The sequence below is a fragment of the Pimephales promelas genome, chromosome 3, assembly GCF_988280905.1.
Source record: "Pimephales promelas chromosome 3, fPimPro1.hap1.1, whole genome shotgun sequence".
Taxonomy (NCBI): domain Eukaryota; kingdom Metazoa; phylum Chordata; class Actinopteri; order Cypriniformes; family Leuciscidae; genus Pimephales; species Pimephales promelas.
This window is the reverse complement of record NC_142771.1, coordinates 17686018-17707257: the sequence shown is the minus strand read 5'-3', so window position 1 is coordinate 17707257 and position 21240 is coordinate 17686018. Positions and strand designations below refer to the sequence as shown.

The 21240-nt window shown below is 39.4% G+C and overlaps 2 protein-coding genes across 8 annotated transcripts in view; one reads left to right on the top strand and one right to left on the bottom strand.

Annotated features, from left to right (window-relative positions):
* Window positions 1-13996, top strand: part of tanc2a (tetratricopeptide repeat, ankyrin repeat and coiled-coil containing 2a) — a 159462-nt gene extending 145466 nt beyond the window's left edge. For 6 of the 7 annotated variants that reach the window (XM_089128397.1, XM_089128398.1, XM_089128401.1 and 3 more), the window contains 10 exons: window positions 325-418; window positions 508-641; window positions 737-860; window positions 1025-1200; window positions 1369-1501; window positions 3756-3785; window positions 6614-6705; window positions 6970-7116; window positions 8931-9031; window positions 10555-13996. In XM_089128397.1, coding sequence (XP_088984523.1) covers window positions 325-418; window positions 508-641; window positions 737-860; window positions 1025-1200; window positions 1369-1501; window positions 3756-3785; window positions 6614-6705; window positions 6970-7116; window positions 8931-9031; window positions 10555-12445 — 2922 coding nt within the window. In that variant the 3' untranslated portion in view covers window positions 12446-13996. The remainder of the gene's footprint in view (window positions 1-324; window positions 419-507; window positions 642-736; window positions 861-1024; window positions 1201-1368; window positions 1502-3755; window positions 3786-6613; window positions 6706-6969; window positions 7117-8930; window positions 9032-10554) is intronic. The other variant, XM_039685800.2, reaches the window with a different exon arrangement.
* Window positions 13231-20989, bottom strand: cyb561 (cytochrome b561). Its single transcript, XM_039685805.2, has 6 exons — window positions 20743-20989; window positions 19447-19668; window positions 17390-17488; window positions 16397-16500; window positions 15937-16094; window positions 13231-15148 (listed from the first exon to the last, which is right to left on the bottom strand). Exons 2-6 carry the CDS (start codon window positions 19652-19654, stop codon window positions 14956-14958), a joined length of 762 nt encoding a protein of 253 aa, XP_039541739.2. The 5' UTR covers window positions 19655-19668; window positions 20743-20989; the 3' UTR covers window positions 13231-14955.
* Window positions 20990-21240: the final 251 nt, after the last annotated feature.

The window sequence follows — 21240 nt, the reverse complement described above, 5'->3', positions numbered from 1 at the left end:
CAAATAGGTGAATGTATTAATTATACTTAATAGATTTAGCAGTGTTACAGCATTAACCATTTTTAAGCATCTCAGTTAATATATTATAATATTATATGATACAAGTTATATATTATTAGATATAATATATATAGCATGTTTAACATGTTGTTGCTGATAGATAGATAGATAGATAGATAGATAGATAGATAGATAGATAGATAGATAGATAGATAGATAGATAGATAGATAGATAGATAGATAGATAGATAGATAGATAGATAGATAGATAGATAGATAGATAGACAGCAATAACCTTACACATATTTTGGTATTTATACACAGATTGTATCCTACCTTCTTGACCTGCCTGAGAAAGATGAGGAAGAGGAGGAAAGAGCTCAGATAAACAACTTTGACACACTATGGGGTGAAACAGGTACAACACCACCAGACAACCCATTTTGTATTTTGATTTAAAGATGAAGGCACAAACTGCTCACTTAGGAGACTCTCTCTATACCTCAGCACTGACAGCAGCAGCGGGTCGGGGGAAGCTGGATGTGTGCCGTCTTTTACTGGAGCAGGGTGGCGCTGTGGCTCAGCCGAACCGCAGGGGGATCGTGCCGCTCTTCAGCGCCGTGCGGCAGGGACACTGGCAGGTGGGCACCTTCTATCCTGCAAAGGTCACGTTTTCATTTCCTGTATGTTTATTTTGTAGATGTTTTAGTCTGAAATGTCTGTGTTGGTTGTGCAGATAGTGGACCTGCTGATAAATCATGGTGCTGATGTGAACATGGCTGATAAACAGGGCCGAACTCCTCTAATGATGGCTGCGTCCGAGGGACATCTGGGTACGGCGGAGTTTCTTCTGGCTCAAGGTACAGCTGTCCTGCTCGTATTCTAGATTTGTTTTTGCGGTTTAATTTCAAAAATCAATTTTAAATTTGCGATTAGTCTTTTTCTTTCCAATTGTGTTGTTTGTTAAAGGAGACTGACAGTCAATCCTCTCTATTCTTCTGACCATTTCGCACTTATTTCACAGGTGCCTCATTGTCTCTGATGGACAAGGAGGGGCTAACAGCACTTAGTTGGGCGTGTCTTAAAGGCCACCTCCCATTGGTCCGTGCTCTGGTTGAGAGGGGTGCGGCAACGGCCCATGCAGACAAAAGCGGCCGCACTCCACTGGATCTTGCCGCTTTTTACGGAGACTCAGAAGTGGTTGGTTTTGTCATAGTCAACTAACTTTCGGTAGATCTACTGTATTTAAAAATATGTCTCCAAACTGGGATGCTAGCGTAAGCTAATGGATCTAGACAGATATCGGGTAGGAGCTGACAGGAGATATGTAGGCAACAAACCATAGCTCTGGTCTTGATGTGGTTTCAGGTGCAGTATCTGGTGGATCATGGTGCGATGATCGAGCATGTGGACTACAGTGGCATGCGTCCACTGGATCGTGCGGTTGGCTGCAGGAACACGTCAGTGGTGGTGGCATTGCTCAAGAAGGGCGCCAAGATAGGTAGGCTGGAAGGGGAACAGTTTCTTACAGAAAAAGTGTATGCTAAACTACTCTCTTGTTTTAAAGGGTACATATCATGCTTTTAAATCATTAGTTTTTTACTAATAAATCATACATTTGTGGTCTAAGCGTCCCCTTTAAATAAAAAGGAGTTGCGTCTTTCACCGCCTGCTTTCCAGGTCGCTGAGTTCACAGTCGGTTCAACTCCCCGCGTTCGACCATTATTGTAGTTTGATTAGAGATATACGATTACTATAGCTTCAAAGAACATTTTTATTCACACGTTAACAAAATGTCAACAACGGAAGACTTGTCCATCAAGCCTTAACATTACATATTCGAGCCAGAGCGAGCCATTTGAAAAAGACGACGACGAACCTGCAGAACAACGTCTCCATATGGATGCAGTGGTATGTAAGTTAACTATGTTGTGTTATTAGTGAAAGTCGACTATTTCTCTTGTTAAAACAAGCACATTGACAAGATAAATGACTACGGTCTAATCTTACCACTAAAAATCTGTATTTATAATAATATCTTACGTTTAGAAAAGCATCAGAAAACACAGCAGCTAAATAATAGAAGGAATTTACCCTTCATTCAGACGAAGTCGATCGGCAAACCCTTCTGTATACTGGCGGAGGTTGTTGAAGTGGGGATCCTTGAAGTGCTTCCAACAACCGAACATTTTGACTTGCCCTTTTGTAACTTCTGCATCATTGAGCTTGGACTACAAAATCGGAGCGAGAAATAATGGTTCCGCTGCAAATACTGTGACGTAATTGTTCAAAAAACGTCATAGAGAACAGAAAAATCTGAACAGGTTGAAAAATATGACCAAAACAGAATATAAAGATATAAACGAAGCATCTGAAGAGACTAATTTCATCTTTTCTGTACTTATAAACACTCCAAATATACAACAAAATGCATTTAAGGGCTAAAAAAGTGGATTTTGCATGATATGTAACCTTTAAAAGTACAATAACTTGTTTGCTGCACTAAAAGTACATAGCCATATGTTGAATTGCAGGTAGATGCACACCAGTTCACACAGTTTGTTTTAATTAATTTGGGGCTGTAGTGCTGCGCTCTGTTCAGCTTGTAAAGTTGGCATCACCAGCCTCCTACTTGGAAAAATCCAATTATAAAATCCACTGACATCCACGTTGGAAACTCTTGCTGAATTATTTCTGAATAAAAAAAAATGTTGCTCAGTGAGAAAAGAAAACGTGGTTTTCTGGTCCATGTCGGAACCAAAGCATTGCCTGACACACTGTTGAATTTAAACATAAAGCATCTGTCGTCGATTGCTAGCAACCATGTAGTCAGAGCATTCTGTCTGAATGCTTTAAACCGCAAGAAACGTATTACATTTAAAACGTCAAAAAAAGAGCCACCACGGCTTTCCCAGTGGCTAAAACTTTCATTTCCATTCCTATTTTTGGTATTGGTCTCTTTAACACAGAGGATGGAAATACTGCTTTTTTGTAAAATGCTATTTTTATCTGCTATTACTCAGTCTTCAGTGTCACACAATCCTTTAGAAATCATTCTAATATGCTGAACTTGTGCTAAAAAAAACATTTCTTGTATTTAATGGTGAAAACAGTCGAGCTGCCTGATTATTTTTGTGGAAAACATTATGAATTACCTTTACTTTTGATCAGTTTAATGCTTCCTTGCTTAATAAACATTAATTACTGATTTTGAAGAGTAGTGAATGGTAGTGTACGTCATCTGTACGAGTGTCACCCAGTGGGAACTGGCCATATATTGAGTAGGAGTAGATGAAACACAGCATAAATTCCAAAGGTTATACCTTGAATAAAAGCAAGCAGCACATGCATTTGAAAATCACATGAAATTAGCTTCACATTTAGATGTCTTTCTCCTTCATACCCCTCCCTGTGACCTCAGTCATCCTAGTCTAACCCTCCTTTTCGTGTGCTCTTCACCGAACTGCAGAACTCCACTGATCAGCAGCTGATCACGATGGGCTTGTTGCTTTTTCTAATGTTGCTGCTTGCCACGGCTTCTCACGGCTGATCTTCCCTGTTCTTCCTTTCACGTCACTCTTTCACCATTAACCATCGACTATCAAACTCTCTCTTTTTCTCTTCTTTGCTTCCTGTTTTCATAAACCTTTGCTCTGTCTGATACGGACTCCCCTCCCATGATGCTTCACTCTGCCCTAATAACCTGTCACCCTTTCACTCGTGACCCTTCCCACCTCTTCTCTCCTCGTAACCAGGATGTCAGACACTCCCCACCCGTGCTCGAGGTAAAACGCACACCTTAGTTTGTCCCCATCTGCCATTTTTGACTGTGTCCCTCCATCTTGTTACCTGTGTGGTCCCTTCTCCATTGGTCGGGTCTGACAGTGTTTTGGATGTCCGAATGTTCACATCACTATTCTTGTCTACAAAAAGTGGAAAGAGCTGCTGTCAGCCATAAATACGAGTTGTGTAATCTTGTACTTCTGCAAAAATCTGATGGGAGACGTGGATTGTTTTTGTTCATTCCGTCTGCTTTGCATGGCTGCATGTTAGGAAGAGGTTTTGCATTTTGGCATGATGCTGCAGAATGTTTTGTGATTTTGCGGAGGACACGAACACAGAATGCATTCTTGCTCTTGTTTTGTAACTCGTTTTTCATGGAAACATGAATGGTCTTTGAGTGTTGCATTTTTACGATGCTGTCTCAAGTTAAAAGAAGTTTAAAATGAATCGTCCGTTACCTTTTTTTTTTACTTCTATTCCGTTGCATTGTCGTATTGTGATCGACGTCTTTCACTGTTGCAATACTTTTTCGCATTTTAAGATGCTACGTCAAGTTATAAGAAGTTAAAACTCACCTTGAGATGCTGTAGTGATGCTTTTTGCTGTTTTGCAGCGTTTTTCTTTTAATTGCAAGATCGCAATTAAAGTTGCTGTGACAAGTTTTCAAATTGCGACGGACGTCTGTCATTGTTCTGATGCTTTTCGCTTTTTTGCAGCATCTTGCACCCTCAGCATCACATTTAAAGGGTTAGTTCACCCAAAAATGAAAATTAAGTCATTAATTACTCACCCCCATGCTGTACCAACCCCGTAAGACCTTCGTTCATCTTCGGAACACAAATGAAGATATTTTTGATTAAATTTGAGAGCTGTCTCACTACCACATTGGCTGCCTAAGGGACTGGCTCTTGACGGCCCAGAAAGTCAATGAAGAAAATGTTTAAATATCCCAAGTGACTACCGTGGCTCAACTATATGTTTATCAAGCGACGCGAATACTTTTTGTGCGAAAAAACAAACAAAAATAACGACTTTATTCGACTATTCCTTTTCTTCCTTGTTGGCCTGAAACGAGACTTCCTTAGATTTCCACGACGCATGTGCGAGAATTGCGATCTCCTTCAACCACTTTAGTTCAGTTCTCGCGCATGCGTCGTGGAAATCGTATGGAAGTCTCGTTTCAGGCCAACAAGGAAGAAAAGGAATAGTCGAATAAAGTCGTTATTTTTTGTTTTTTCGCACAAAAAGTATTCGTCGCTTGATAAACTTATAGTTGAGCCATGGTAGTCGCATGGAATATTTAAACATTTTCTTCATTGACTTTTTGGGCCGTCAAGAGGCAGTCCCTTAGGAGCCAATGTGGTAGTGAGACAGCTCTCAAATTTAATCAAAAATATCTTCATTTGCGTTTCGAAGATGAACGAAGGTCTTACGGGGTTGGTACAGCATGGGGGTGAGTAATTAATGACTTAATTTTCATTTTTGGGTGAACTAACCCTTTAAAGTCCCCGTGAACCGGAAGTTGCAAACGATTTTTCTCCCGTGCTGTGACGTATTTCCAAGTGAAACGGAATATTGAACAGAGGGCAGGGTTTTACTCTAGCGCTCCTCCTCTCCATCTCTCGCTCATAGTAAACTAACGGTTTGAGGGGAGTGTTTAAGCGTTTCCCCACCCAAACTGTGAAACCTACGTCATCAGAAGAAGAAACCGTTCCAGACCGGAAGTAACTTTTCAGATTTTGATTAAAGATTACTAAGGTAAAACATTTTTTTAATATATATTCACTTGCACGGATTAATTGTTCACCACAAGACTAGTAATATGCGCTAACAAAGTAAATAGGTTCAATTTTGATTTCACGGGGACTTTAAGATGATCTTTTTGTTCTAATCTTTTGTGATTTTTGATGGATGTTTTTCAACATTGCGTGCAGCTGCATTTCATTAGCGTCGCATTTTAAAATTGCGATGACACGAGATGCTGAAAATGATCACACGTCACATTTTTAAGGATCTGTAGTTTTAAAAGCCTGTTGCGATGTTTTATTCTGCAGCGCTTCTCTATTATAATGGATGTCTTTGATTTTGCAAAAAAAAAAAGTAGTATCTCTTGCCTTTAGCTTCAGACTTTTAAGATGCTGTAGTTGTTGGAAACGTATCTCGAGAATTCTCTCAATTCTGTCCTTTGCTGTTGTTTCGCAATTGCGTCTACTGTAGCTATTCCTGAAAGCAAGAATACATTCTGTGTGAACAACACCTTAATTTTTCCCACCACAGTTGCTCTCAGTTTGGCTTTTTCAGGCTATTGGCCAGTTACTGATCCTGTTCTCATCAGTTTGTCCTCAACTGTGCCTTGCATGAATTGCACTAAGTCACTGCCTGTCTGCCTGCATACTGCGACTGGCTGCCCATGGCGAAATGCACAGCTCTCATCAATCTCTTATTCCCACCCTCCCTCCACTATACATTCAGTCTAAACCAATGGAAACACTTGACCTCTGTTCAGGCTGTCCACAGAGAGCTCAAACATGCTGACTGCAAGTTTTTATGTTTTTATTGGCTGTATTAACCGATTTCAATTTCGGCAAGGTATAAACAGCCAAGCTGCTCGTGATTTGTTTCTTTCTTTTTTGTCTGGTGTGTTGCTATGGCTTTTTGTGATATCCATAAGTTGTTTGTAGACTTTGCCTTCTTTCAAGCAAGATATCCTGGCAGCCTGCTCGTTCCTCTGTGTCCCTCAGAGATTAGCAAGCTATTTTGTGGCCAGATGGACTATCAGTCTGTGGTGACTCTTTGCTTTGCCTCTTTTTGTTTGCTCTATTGCACTTAGGTCCTGCGACATGGGCAATGGCCACATCCAAACCTGATATTATGATTGTTCTGCTGAGCAAACTGATAGAGGAAGGAGATGGATTCTACAAGGTGAGTAGCTTTTATTTGAATTGTAATCCTAGAATATTCAGCTGAAGAAATGTAGTCTGTTCATATAGGAATATGCTACTGATAATAATGTACAGTGTGCATTACTAGGTCATTAATTATTGTAATTTAATTACTTTTCCCTTAAAAAAGTAAAGTAAGGGATTTGTCTGGATTTACTACTGTAATATCAGTTTTGTGCATTTGTTTAATGCATAATCGTATGTTATTTCGAAATTGAGAAGTAAAAGTGTCTTGTCAACCCAGAAAGGAAAGGTGAAAGAAGCCGCCCAACGCTACCAGTACGCCCTGAAGAAGTTTCCACGAGAAGGGTTCACAGAGGACCTGAAGACCTTCCGCGAGCTCAAAGTCTCTCTGCTGCTCAACCTCTCCCGCTGCCGGAGGAAAATGAATGTGAGTCCAAAGCTCTCAGTTTCAGAAAACTCTTCCTTCTGTCTCTCTTCACTCATAGCGACGTTATGAGGAAGAATTGAGATTGCCCTGATTACATTAATCTAGTTTGGTTACCTCATGTAAAATGACTCTTTGACCTTGAATTTTTTCGGTCATTCCTAACAATAGATACTTTTTTTTCTTAGGTGTATTGATTAGTCTGTTTGTTAAGGATATGGTATTAGAGAAAGGGGATTGCAGGGCAAATCCAAAATGGAGTTAGAGTGACCCTGTGGAGTTACAACACACGATCCCAGTATCCACTGTGTCTGGTTGGCCTTGTGCTAAACCCAGCCGTCAGCTGTTTCATTCAGCGTATTATTCAAACATTGTGAAAATTTGACATTAAAAAAAATTCCAGTGTTCCAGACAAGTGTCTGAAGACAACACACTGTACACTTTATTTGTGTTAAATTAAATATTGTGTCTACCCTAAGGTCCATGATATATTGTACTACGCTGTAGATATTGACATTTATAAAAAATAAAAAAAATACAAAAACATATCTGTCGACTACTAGCAGCTAGTATAGACCCCTTTTCAGTTGGTAAACATGGTGACATTTTTTGTGGGCGGAGCTTAGCTGGAGGCAAGAACGATTTCTCTGGCATCTTCATTAAAGGGTTAGTTCACCCAAAAATGAAAATTCTGTGTTTGGCGGAGCTTAGCTGGAGGCAAGAACGATCCCTCTGGCATCTTCATTAAAGGGTTAATTCACCCAAAAATGAAAATTCTGTCAGTATTTACTCACCCTCATGTTGTTCCAACCCTGTAAGACCTTCGTTCATCTTCGGAACACAAATTAAGATATTTTTTTTGATTTAATCTGAGAGCTGGATCACTCCTCCATACTAGTCCATAGGCTTCTTGAGGGATTGAAACTTGCTGGCCTCAAAAAGTTATTAAAGAATTCGTTAAAATAGTCCAAGTGACTACAGTGTATGTATTATGGTTTGTATTGGCCGCCATTGTTTTGCCTCCAGCTAGCGTTGTGACGTAATTATGACGTTGGCGCAAAAGGGGTCCATTCTGTAAATCTTCTTGTTTACAAGCGTCCAATTCAATGGCAACTTACCTAACCAACAAACTACAGTACATGTATTAGTTGTGTGCTTGGTCTGTGTTCTGAATTCCTTTTGAAAAGACCAAAGCAGTTACGGAACAAGGACTTTAAAGGCTGTATTGATGTATTTGGAGATATTTTGATCTTCCCATTTTTTTTTCACCTTTATGGCAACATTATTTCTCATTTTGGATAATTATTTCTCATTTTCCCCATAATGAAGAAATTCTCTTGATAGCTGTCTATACACTCAGCCCATGCTGTAGTTTTTCTTCCCATCATGATCTCATCCCTGTTTTGGTTTGATTTGTTGGTTCATTGGGTTTTTCTGACATTTGTTTAAGAGTTAGGTTTAGTACAGGTAGAGGTTGGAGCTGTCACATTGCATCTTCCCACTGTCCCTGTTGAGCATATATTTGTGTGTCAACACATTTTATAAGTGTGTACGTGCATTTCCATAATTGTATGTATGTATGTATGTGTATCATATTTGCACTAATGGTGCTCAAAATATGTTGATTTATGTAATAATCAGTGTTGACATTCTCATATAAATGTGACATGTTCATGTCCAACATGAGTATGTTTGCGTTAATGATGTAAGAGTGTGTGTGTGTGTGTGTGTGATTGTCCGCATGCACGTGTGTGTGTCCTCCCTCTGACCTCATGTACGGCTCAGTGTATGACTGTTGGTCCTGTTGTTGCTTGCAGGACTTTGGGATGGCGGAGGAGTTTGCCTCCAAGGCACTAGAGTTGAAACCCAAATCCTATGAAGCCTATTACGCACGAGCCCGTGCCAAGCGCAGCAGCAGGTAACCGTAGCAACCAACAGGCAGGACAGCCTATAAAACACATTCTGTCTCGCACAGATCGAGTGCTGACAGATCGTGACCCAAACTGGCCAAATGTGTTTCGATTGGTTGGCGTAGTGCTATGCTAGACTTTCCAGATAGAAATCAATTGAAGCCCCTTGACTTCTGCCTCATTAGTAGACAACATCAGGATTAGACCTGTTCTTCATACTTCATGTTGTGTTGAACAATCAAATTATTTTTTCTCAGAATGCCCATCATTCACATTTTATTCCTTTTTCTCTTTTTATCAGCTTATTTCATTTGGATTTATTTCATTTATTTTTTTTTTTGGGGGGGGGGGGCCGTCTATGATTTTCATTGGTAAAATTACTAAAGGAATGTTCCAGGTTCAATACAAGTTAAGCTTGAAATCTACAATGAAAGTCTATGGGCATCCCGGAAGAAAAAGAAAAACTTGTGTTTTTGTCAAAGCACTTTAATTTGTTTCGGTACAATTTTATTTATTAAATTATTTTTGAGCCGTCTAAATCATAATTTTTGGGATGGGGGTACTGTTTTAGGTAGATTCACTTATCTACTGGTTATGCACTGCAAACACAATTCCGAGTGAATCTCTTTTTTTTGTGCAAATATATTATAATGGTTGTCAGGTTTTGTTTTCTTGTTGGCTAATCTTCTACAAAAAATAAAATTAAAAGTTTACTTTTAACCAGGGTTTAAAAATGCAAAACAAATCAATCAGTTCACCCCGAACAGAATCATAATGTAACATTTCTATTCCTGCTTTACTTCTGTAACATATAGTTCTGAAAACCGTTTGATTAATAACTACCATAATAACCGTATGAATAATCAGTTCATATTTTTTTTACTTCTTTTTTTTTTGTGCCTACTCTTTATACCAGATATTCAATAGAACTTTATACTAAATAGCTTTATACTATGAGCTTGTGCCTAAACCTTGTAAATCGAGTGGATCCTCAAACTGTCGGCAAAACCACATACAGTAGTTCCACCTGCCTAAATCGTGAATGAAGTTCTTTGAATTAGTATAGTGTTTTCGTTATTCAAAAAACACAATGCTTGTAAAGGCTTATGTTTAATGTAAGAGTGTCAGTCTAGTATTTTCCCTCTAATCATAGCCAGTACAGCCTGTGCAAAGCACTTAATCTTTTATATCACACGATTTTGGCCAAATATATTAAATGACATTCTTCAATAAATTTTTAAACCTGAAAACCGGTTCCTTGAATCCGTTGTTGGCCCATAGACTTCCACTGTAAGTGCATTACTCCAATTTTTATACAAACCGAGGAATGGGTTCTAATTATTCTGTGTGGTAATTGTCAACGAGCCACTTCAGATGCTGTTGATAAAGATTCATTTACATTGATCCCCGAATATATTCCTTTAGCAATAGTCTTTTTTAGTATTTAACAAGCATATTTCCTTCTTTCTCTCTACCTACTGCCACATTCCACCTTCCTACTCTCTCTCATTCTCCGTCTCCCTTGCTGTAGGCAATTCCACGCAGCCCTGGAGGACCTGAGTGAAGCCATGTGTCTTTGTCCCAATAACCGCGAGATCCAGCGCCTGCTGCAACGCGTGGAAGAAGAGTGTCATCAGGTTGAACAGCATCAGGAGCTGGATCCTCCTCCTTCCCCTCCCCGCGATCAAGCCCCATCCATGATACCGCCTCCACCAATGGAGCCCCATATTTCAGACATGGAGCCTGTCCAGGGCTTGTTTGTGGAGGATGACGATTACCTTGAGCGGGATTTAGATGGCGTTCCCACTGAGCCCCACACTATTCCATCGGGACTTCCGGTTATTCAGAACATGCCTCCATCTCCAAGCCATCATGATTCACCCTACTTGGGCCAAGCATATGACCTTCGCCCCAGCCCCCCTTCAATGTCCTCTCCTACACGGCAAGGCTACCAATCCACCTCACCGTCGCTCTCCCCAACGCACCAGAGCTCCCACTTCCGGCCCAGTCCCCCTCATCAGGCCTCCTACCACTTCAGCCCGCCACCTTCACCATTACGCCGTGGAACACAGTATCGTGCCAGCCCCACCTCTGAGGGAGTTGCCATGTACCGTCCCCAGTCCGCCTCTGCAGGACGCTACCAACAGGACCAGCTTGCAGGACGACCCAAGTCCCCTCTGTCCAAGATGAGCAGCCAGCGTTCATTCCAATTTTCCCAGCAGACTTCCCAGCCATCACAACAAAGCCAGTGGTTGCAGCCAGCTAAAGCACAGATCATCCGCACCAACCAGCCCAGCTCCGCGGTACACTCCAGTGCCGTACTGGGTAGTAGTGCGTACAGTCAGATTGCTCACTCGATGAGTGCCCGCTGCCCAGGTGACATGGATGAAGTTGGGGATGGAGGATATTCTTCTTCACTTCAGCCTCAAGGCAGTCTGAGTGCAGGGGCCTTGTACCAGCGTGCCATCAGCATGGATCCTGGCCTTGTGGAGGATGAGCTTCCCCACAGGCCCTCCTCTGCCTACCGACCCAGTCCTGGAGGTGTCCGCTATGGACAGACCCCACAGATCAGCCGCAGTCAGTCGACCGCCTACTATCCGGTCGAAATGGAGCGACAGGTGACGCTAGGTTCACCTGAGAACCTTCATGCACACCGACGTCCAGTCAGTGCCAATAACGTAGAACCCAAACAGCACCCACCAGCTCCACGCCCCCTAATTCACTCCCACAGTACAGGTCTACGCTTCTCGCCATCCAACAACAGTTTAGTGGCAGGTTCTGCTGCTAACCTAGGTCCAGGCTTCAGGGCGTCAGCTTCCGCACAGCAAATGGAGATACCCTTAAATATTTCCTATGAAGGAAGCTACCATGATGACCTTTCCCCGATGTCACCCCCACAAGGCACAGACTTCCGGGTGGTGGGTGGAACATATCCAGGAGAGGCCCTTCGCTCCCGCAACACACCTTTCATGGGCATCATAGACAAGACCGCACGGACTCAGCAGTACCTCCAGCAGCAGCCTTCGCTTGCCTCGTCCTCCTCGGGTTCTCGACCCTGGGCTGTTTCGTCTCTGGATACAGTGGTGAACAGTCCAGCAACTTCTCCTAGCAACATGGGATACGGCCAGCAAACGACACCCCTCAGCCATATCGCCTACTACAACCGCACCAACAACGCTCATAATGGCCACCTAATGGATGATGATTTCTACGCCAACCCTCCTGGTGTGACGCGGGACCGGGCGGACGCGATGGGCAGAGTTAGTCAGGTTCCCACATACCCAGATGTGAAAGTGGCACGGACTCTACCAGTTTCCCAGGCCTATCAGGACAATGAGTATAGGCAGATATCTCGCAATGAAAGGCAAGGCCCAACCTCACCCATTAAACCAAAGAGACCTTTTGTGGAGTCTAATGTATAAGAAGAATGAGTCTGTGTGCAAGATTTATCAGAACATTCCAGAGGAATATCTAACAAGTTGAACATCTTATCTTTAGATTTTTTGCTCCCATATCTTGATGGTGAAACTACAGACCTGTTGAGGTGAATTCCACTTATGTGAAATGAATCTAGCATGTACTGTGCATCTGTATTTGCTCTGGACACAAATGGAAGTAACAAGACCCATTGGAGTAAAAGTAGGCCTGTGTAACTGCTGTACACCAACCTTCTACTTTTCTGTACCTTATGAGAGGGTGGCTACTCAATGCCAGCCATGGACAATATGATGAGCATTGCCCTTGGACCAGATGTCCCCAATGATGTCCCCGCTCAGACCAGTAATAATCCCTGAGAACCCTGCCGTTAAAAATGAAATAGTCTGAAATGAACTGAAATATTCCAGATCAATATTGCTTAAGCAAAAAAGTCATATTTAATATTTTAAGTTATGTTTGTAAAAATATATATGTATATCTAAATTTCAATGCAGTTGTGTTTTTCAGTTTGCCTTTACTTCCTAAGTTGAGATGCATTCAGCAATGTGAAATATTTTTAGACTTTTTATGGGCATTTTTATTTTTTGTCAACAGGATTTCTGCAAAGATATGTAGTGGTAGGCTAACGATCTGCTCATAGGAAGTAGCATCCGTGTAGTCAGCCGTTAATTTACTTAGTCACACCGTTAAAGCAGAATTTATCTTTTCCAAAGAAACTTTTTTTTCATGGGAAATAGGCGTGGGGGAAACTTCTTTTTTGCAGCCTCAGAATCCACGTGCTCTCATCCATGTTTCGAGAGTTTTTTTGTGCACTGAAACATTCACATAAGTTGTGAATCTGTCTGCCTTCATGTTTGCCTCACCATTGAACTAACGTACTATTGGAAGGTCAGGCACATTTTTAATGGATGTCTTGACAGTGTATTTTGGGAGGATGGCAGCAAGTCAGATTCGGCTTAACTAATCAATGTCAACTGCTGTTGAAAAAGAGCAGGTCTTTCTGCAGCGATTTTTTTTTTTTCTCTCTCTCTTTTTAGAAAAACATTTGGTGCACTCAGAGTTGACCTGGAACACTGCTTACTGTACAACAGTGTTTGTATTTAAATATTTGTTTTTCTTTTGTATGACCAAAATGTACATGGCTGTAAATAATGTGCTGAACTAGAACGCATGCTCTCTGCTAATACACAAACCCGAGTGTGGTTTTATGTACGAGGGAAAAGACTGTGGCACAATATATTTCCTTGTTTCCCTTGCTAGAGGAAAAAAAAGAACTGAAGTTTAGGTTTTGTATGTAATTTGTTTTAATATTTTGATTTTGTTTATAAGTGGGCTTACAAAGGAGGATTCAGTGTAAAGTGTCCGTATGTGTGAGCTGTGTTGTTTTGCTGGGAAGGAAAATCAGAAACGTGAATAAGGACTTTTTATCCAGTTACACGATTGTAAACTGTACAATCATCTGTATGTATGAGGGAAATACTGAGCTTATTTAAAAAAGAATACTACTTCAAAGAAAATCAAGGTGAAATAACTTACCACTGAGTCGAACTTATTTCTCATGAATTTATTTTTATACTGTAAATCCTTAATCACAACTGGACTCAAAATCAAACATTATGAACATACTGATATTTTACATCAAATAGAAAACAGTGATATAAATATTGGCACTACACTTGCAACAGAAAAGTACATTGCAATGAAAATACAGTACAAGGGCACCAGCAGATCATCTGTACAATCTTTCAGTTGGAAGGAGTGTGTGTGTGCGCGCGCGCATTACTAAGTCATCAATTACTATAATTTAATTACTTTTCCCTTGAAAAAGTGAAGGAATTTTTTTTTTATGTTACTTCTGATTAAATACTATATAGACAATAGAGCAATTCTTTAATAATCGTGGATTTAAAATCAAGCTTTAACGTCTAATGTTAAAATATATGTTTATAATATAACTTTCTGACTTTAAATACTTTAAAGTCAGACAATTGTATCATGTCTATTCGTGTATTGTTCAACTGGTCGAGGTTGATATAGGATTTAGAAAGTAATGCAATACTTTATAGAGAGAGTAATTAATACAGTAATCTAATTAAACTGTTAAAGATGTACAATTAATGCCAAGAAATGAATGAATTTAGTAACTTACTAAACTCCGTGTGTGATATAGTAATCTAGATCGATAGAATCTAAATTCTAAGGCACAAGAACTATATAATTGTATATTGTGTGTATATACAAAATATATCAATAATTAGAAATCATTCCAAAATAAAATAAAATAAAAAAAAACAATATATAACATTTAATTACTAAAAATAATAAAAACAGTAACATGTTTTCTGTTCCATACATGGTGGTAATTTAATCCTGCTTTAACGTACATATGACAAGGGGGTGTCAAGTACAAATAATACGAAGACTGCAAATAAAGGAACTGGCTGACAGGTTTGCTTAGACACGGGCAGAAAGGCAGTTGGAGTAAATTAAGACATTAAGGGGAACTGGGGATTTCTCCTTCCGACAGGGTCTTAAAATGCACAGATAGAGCCTCCTCCTCAGGATTCGGTGGTCGCCTGAAATCCTCTCTCGTCACCACGTAACCCACCACGACCCCAAAGCACACCAGCAACAAGCCTAAAATATTTGCCAGGACCCCCTCAGCAACAAACTTGGAGTAAGTAGGCCTGAGAACAGGAAATGTGCCATAAAATCTTTATTGGTTAATGAATGGAAAAACACTGTTGTAACTTGCAAAAACTTAACACAAGCTAGGCCCTCTTCTAAACTGAAACGCAAAAGGGTTAGTTCACCCAAAAATGCAAATTTTGGGTGACATTTTGTCATCAACGACTCACCCTCATGTTGTTCCAAGCCCGCAAGGCCTCCGTTCATCTTCAGAACACAGTATAAGAAATTTTTAGATTTAGTCCGAGAGTTTTCTGTCCCTCCATTGAAAATGTATGTACGGTATACTGTCCTTGTCCAGAAAGGAAATAAAGACATTATCAAAGTAGTCCATGTGACATCAGTGGGTTAGTTAGAATGTTTTGAAGCATCGAAAATACATTTTGGTCCAAAAACGACGACTTTATTTGGTGCGGACATCCGAAGATGAACGGAGGTCTTACGGGCTTGGGACGACATGAGGGTGAGTGATCAATTCATGAATTCATTTTTGGGTGAACTAACCCTTTAAGGGTGTTTATTTATGTGTTAATGAAGTTAAACATTTTTTCAAATAAACTATTCATGAGTAACACATTCAAATATATTGAATGAATCCAGCATTTGATGCTCCACAGTGAGAGATGGAGGAAAGAAGCCAAATATAATTAATATTCATTGAAAGTCTCTTTCCGCTGTGACTCATTCACCGGGTGACTCATTCCTTTCTTCTCATTCAAATTGTTTACCTCAGCTTAGTGACATCAGATGTTATTTTCAAAAATGATATTCGTTAGATGACACTCACATGATACTGAAGAGCAGTTTCTCTGTGATTCCCAGCAGGCAGGATCCCACAGACATGGCCAGCAGCAACAGGCCGAAGAACACGTGCAGAGGGAGATACAAGCTCCTCAGCTGAGCAGATGCCCATGGGAAAAGGAAAAATCCCAGTCCCAGTAACCACTGGAGCAAAGGAGAGGAGGAGGTCAGTCCTAAGACAACTTGAGGCGATCTATTCCATCGGCCTCTTAAAAAATGTTTTAGGATCGGGTATCCTCAAATTATGAAAAGGATATATAAAAAATGTATAATCCGTAAAAAATAATAATAATAAAGACAATGAATAGAAAATTTTTTTTTTTTTATACATAAACAATTTTGCAGAACAGTCATGATGCAGCTCAACTGTTCAAATAAGGAATAAGGAAGATGTTTAAATGCAAACAGACCTTCGCCCTGGTCAAAAGGGAATAACTGCAAATTACCTGCAGGAAAAACAGCACAAAAGTGAGCATGCCACACCAGCTGTGCAGACTATACATGTGAGAGATCTTAGCCGATGAATGGAAATCAAATGCGGCCACAAGACCTGAGGTGAGAGAGAGAGATAATTAAAAACATATACTTTTTATTTTTCCACACAATTAATTTAAATCAATAAAAAAGTTTTAGTAGACTTTTAAGATCCTTGTATGTCTGAAAATCTCCCATCACTATTCAAAAAATTTCCACTATCATAAAAAAAGTTTTGTCTTACCCTGATTCACTATGGTAAGCCTATTATAATTGTTTAGATTTTAGACGGAGCAGGATGCTTTTCGCACAAAACTTGACGCAATAACCTGCAAAGTTTCGTGCTATCAAAGTTTCGCTGGAAGACAGAGCGATTTAGTGCACGCACTGAGACGAGAGAGGTATGTATCAACTCATCTTAGTTAAGGGAATAACATTGTTTAATATATAAAAAAAAAACGGTGGATTATCCCTTTAAGAGCAGTAGTGAATGTTTTCTGAGCAGGAGGATAACCATATTCATCCACAGTCACACAGATGCCGAAGCACAACCAAAACCATATTCTTTTGCAAAATGCACGTCGTTTTGTTTTTTTACCGCTAGAGGGCCAAAAGTTACATCATGTACCTTTTTTTTTTTTTTTTAAAGAAGAAAATCTTACTGAGCCCAAAATTGTAAACGGTGGAGTACATATAAACAATTAAGTTGCACCCATTGGTGTTGACTTCTGGAAATGCAAATCTGGTTATCCTGTGCCCTGCAACTACTAAAATACATCTGTTTATCTGAAGGAAATTTTAGTTTTCCCCTTATTTAATGGTTCAAAAACTGCACATTAGTCATGGGAAATGGCTGTGAATTTCAGCTAAAATCTATCAATAAACAAATACCCAGCAAAACAAGCCAAATGTACATGTAATCTACGTTTTCTTCTAGCCTGTTAGCACACGCATGTTGGACTTACCCACAATACTGATGATGAGGGCCATCATATGCAGCAGAGCGTGGAGAATTTTCACAGAACGTTTAGTCTCATTTCTGAAGACGCGGTAAACCAGAACAGCTGTGGTAGAGAAAGAACAAGCTCTTATTAAGCCATTTTACCATATGTGAAAAGGTTAGCCAATTATAAAATAATTACAAGTCTTCAGTAACAGACAGAAGTCTTAAAGGCACTAAAAACAGCCTGTGTCAGGATTGAAATTCAACAGATGCAGTACCTTTTCAAATAACAGCTGAAGATGTATTCCTCTGTGTCTTTTTGGCCTTTGTACAAGCAGACAGATCCCCTCTGGGCTGTTTTTACTGGTGTTTTTTGGGACAGCTAAACCTCTAATAGGCCAGTGACCTTTCAGATATAATGCCCTAATTAAATTGCCATGATGAGGGCTTTGAATCAGAGGATCACTGCTAAAGATATTAGCTCAATTAGCATCTGTCTCTGTCGAGTGCTTTATTAAGTGCCCAGATGGAAGACCCATGAATTGACTGTGATTATACTTTAACAGCACAGAAGTCTGTTTATGTGTGTGTGTGTGTGTGTGTGTGTGTGTATCAAATTATAGAGATCAGATGCATCCATTTAAAAAGGTTCAAAATAATTTATCTTCTCTGATTATTTTCTTTACTGTATTCTTGACAGCAGCATTTACAGTTTAATAGAGAAAACTACACAATACTATCTCTCATCAGGGCTTGATCTCTGTTTGAAAACCAACCATGAAGTATTCTAGCCCATACTGATTCATATTTACACAAAAATCAGGAAACAAAACAGATCTTAGCTCTAACAGCATTAGCTGGCCCTTTCTGTTCAGTGTTGTGTGTTTTATTACAAGCACAGAGACACACAGACACACACACACCCTAAGGGTTGAGAGACAGAAGACCCAAAGATGTCTTATTAGACAATTAAACGCAATCTGGTCTTTGCAACCAACTTTTCTATATCACTGATATTTGTCCAATACACAGTAAAATAGAAAAATTATACTGTGTATTGGACTGTGTCTTTTTTTAAAGAATTACCTGGATTAATAAATCATACCACAGTAAGAATTACTACCAATTTAAATATAGTACATTTTGTTTATTAAGACACAATATTTTTTACTTTGACATATGTATATACATATTACGAGGAATGTATATTTTAATAATATATATATATATATATATATATATATATATATATATATATATATATATATATATATATATATACACACACACATAAACACATAACACATACACTACTGTTAAAAAAAATAACAAACAAAAAAAACATATTTCTTGAGCATCCAATTAGCATATTATGATGATTTCGGAAGGATCATGTGACACTGAAGACTGGTTTCAACTGGATGAAGGCTGAAAATTCAGCTTTACCATCATAGGAATAAATTGCATTTTAAAATATATTTACATACAGACGTGTTTAAGTAGTAGTAATATTTTGCAATTACGGTTTTGTATTTTTAATTCAATAACTTTTTAACAGTATTTACATAAACATTTTAACTGTTTACATGATTATTTTAATATATTGCATTTAATATACATTTTATACATTTCAATTTTGAACCAGAATTTATACCCAATAGTGTAGTTTAAAAAACAGTATACCCAATAGTGTAGTTTAAAAAACACAGTTTAAAATGTGAGGGAATAAATGGGTTGATAAACGCCTCAAATAAATGGCAACATTTGTTCATGCTACCAACACAGCAGAGGAAAACTAGGTGAATCAGTCATTTCAAGGTATTAAATATTTAAATGAAAAGAAAAAGAAAAGATTATTTTTATATATATATATATATATATATATATATATATATATATATATATATATATATATATTCAGCCCAGAAAAACTATATCTGTATCCTTGGGTGTCAAAACTAGCATTTATACTATTTCCTGAACTGCACCTGAACTTCTATTTTTTTTATTTTCCAAACATCAGTTAAATTAAGTTTTTTAAAAACTATTTACTCTATTCTTTACTCTATTTATGCTTACCATCTCCATAGAGAAAGACCAGGCCGAGGACCATACAGAGAGGGTGGACGTTAAACTCTTGAGCTGAGCCGTCCCAGGCGTAGCCTCCCCGGTAATGTCCCATCCACACACCTGTGATCACCACACATGTAACCCCCAGCACCTGAGAACACACCACATACCACGGCAAAGTCCGCAAGCTGCCCGCGCTCAACGCCATACCCTCCATTACCTGCTGGGACACTGAGATGAAAGGAAGAAAGAAAACCTTTAAGGGATGTACAAGACTCCACCTCTATGCATATTACATATTTAATGAATGATATGGATAGTGGATTTTCTTTCTTCACGTAAAATATCATTGCGACCCGGACACTTTCAAGATATAGAGAGCATAGATCCTAAAATAGTTACACTCAAGTAGTGAAATCATTAGTTTAATTAGAGAGTAACTCAACCCCTGGTCAGAGCCCAGCGGAGGGGCGTGCACCTGAGACCTGTGTCTCTCTGTAGGCAAGGGCGTGGTGAGCTGGTACCTGCTTACATCACGCAGTACCACAACATCTAATAGGAAAATTCAACTGCAGTAGCCACCGTTCAACCTGAAGAGGGCAGCACTCAGACGTTTTTACCAATTCAAACACTTAATACCCAAATGTCAAAAAATTTACTCAAATCAATGAACAGCATTAATAAAGCCCAAGTCTGATTATTAACTTAAAGTTGTTTTAGGGTTTATTACCTTTTAATAAAACTAATAAGTGTAAATATGCTATACAGGCATGAAATAACGAATGCACAATCGTTTCTGTAATTGCAAAACATCCATAGTGATTAATATTTGCGGCAAAGAAGTTGCATTAATGTATGCAATTGCAATAAGTCTTCATATTGTTGTCTGGATATTATCCAATGGATAATCACGTGATTTCTGTCGTTTGCATTATGAAACCTTAAGTAAACACATTATATGCAGATAAAACCCTTCAGTCTTGTGTGTTCATCATGGTCTTTGCCAGACTTACGAAAGCACAACATCACCCTCGTATAAAAACAATGACTGCGTGCATGATGAATAACAAGCTTAAACTTCCACTTAGCTGGTGCAAACACATCATGTTTAGAGGTCTAGAACCACTAACCTCGTCGTGATAATAACACGTTTTAAGATGAACCCTTGGAAAACAGCGAGAAAACTCATCTAGACGTCATGCACACCATAATCCAGAGCTAATGCCATTTTAAACATTATTTTCCACTATGATGCAGCAGCCAGCAGCACATGCACTGTCAATAGTGTGAAAAAGTGTCACTCACCTGCGCCACGACTCCAGAAAGCCAGAGGAATAAGGGCGTGTTTTTTATTATTGTGTATTTTAGACAAGAGTCACGAGATCTTTGTTGCTCGGAGGGGTTTTGTAACCTACTTTCAAAAAATGTATCTGATAATCTCTCTATACAATTAACTCGAATTCTCTGCTGATTTAGACGCGCGATTCACACTCATGTCTGGCATTTACCACAGTAACTTCAGCTCACAAGGACTTGACGCACTTGGAAGTTGACGGGCAGATGTTAGCCACGCCCCCGCGCTATCACTATTGGCTTCTGCTCGGGAGATGGGAGGGGTTATTATGCAGAGGATGATGCTTCCGTTGCCTTGGTAACCTGCATCTTTGTGTGATTGATCATGTTGTAACCATAGGCCCTGCTTAAGCCATAGGCCTATTATATTTCAGCACTTCCAATCATTTACATTGCAGGAAGGATGGGCATGCTCGCATCTAAACAGTAGGCTAATCAATCGATCAATTA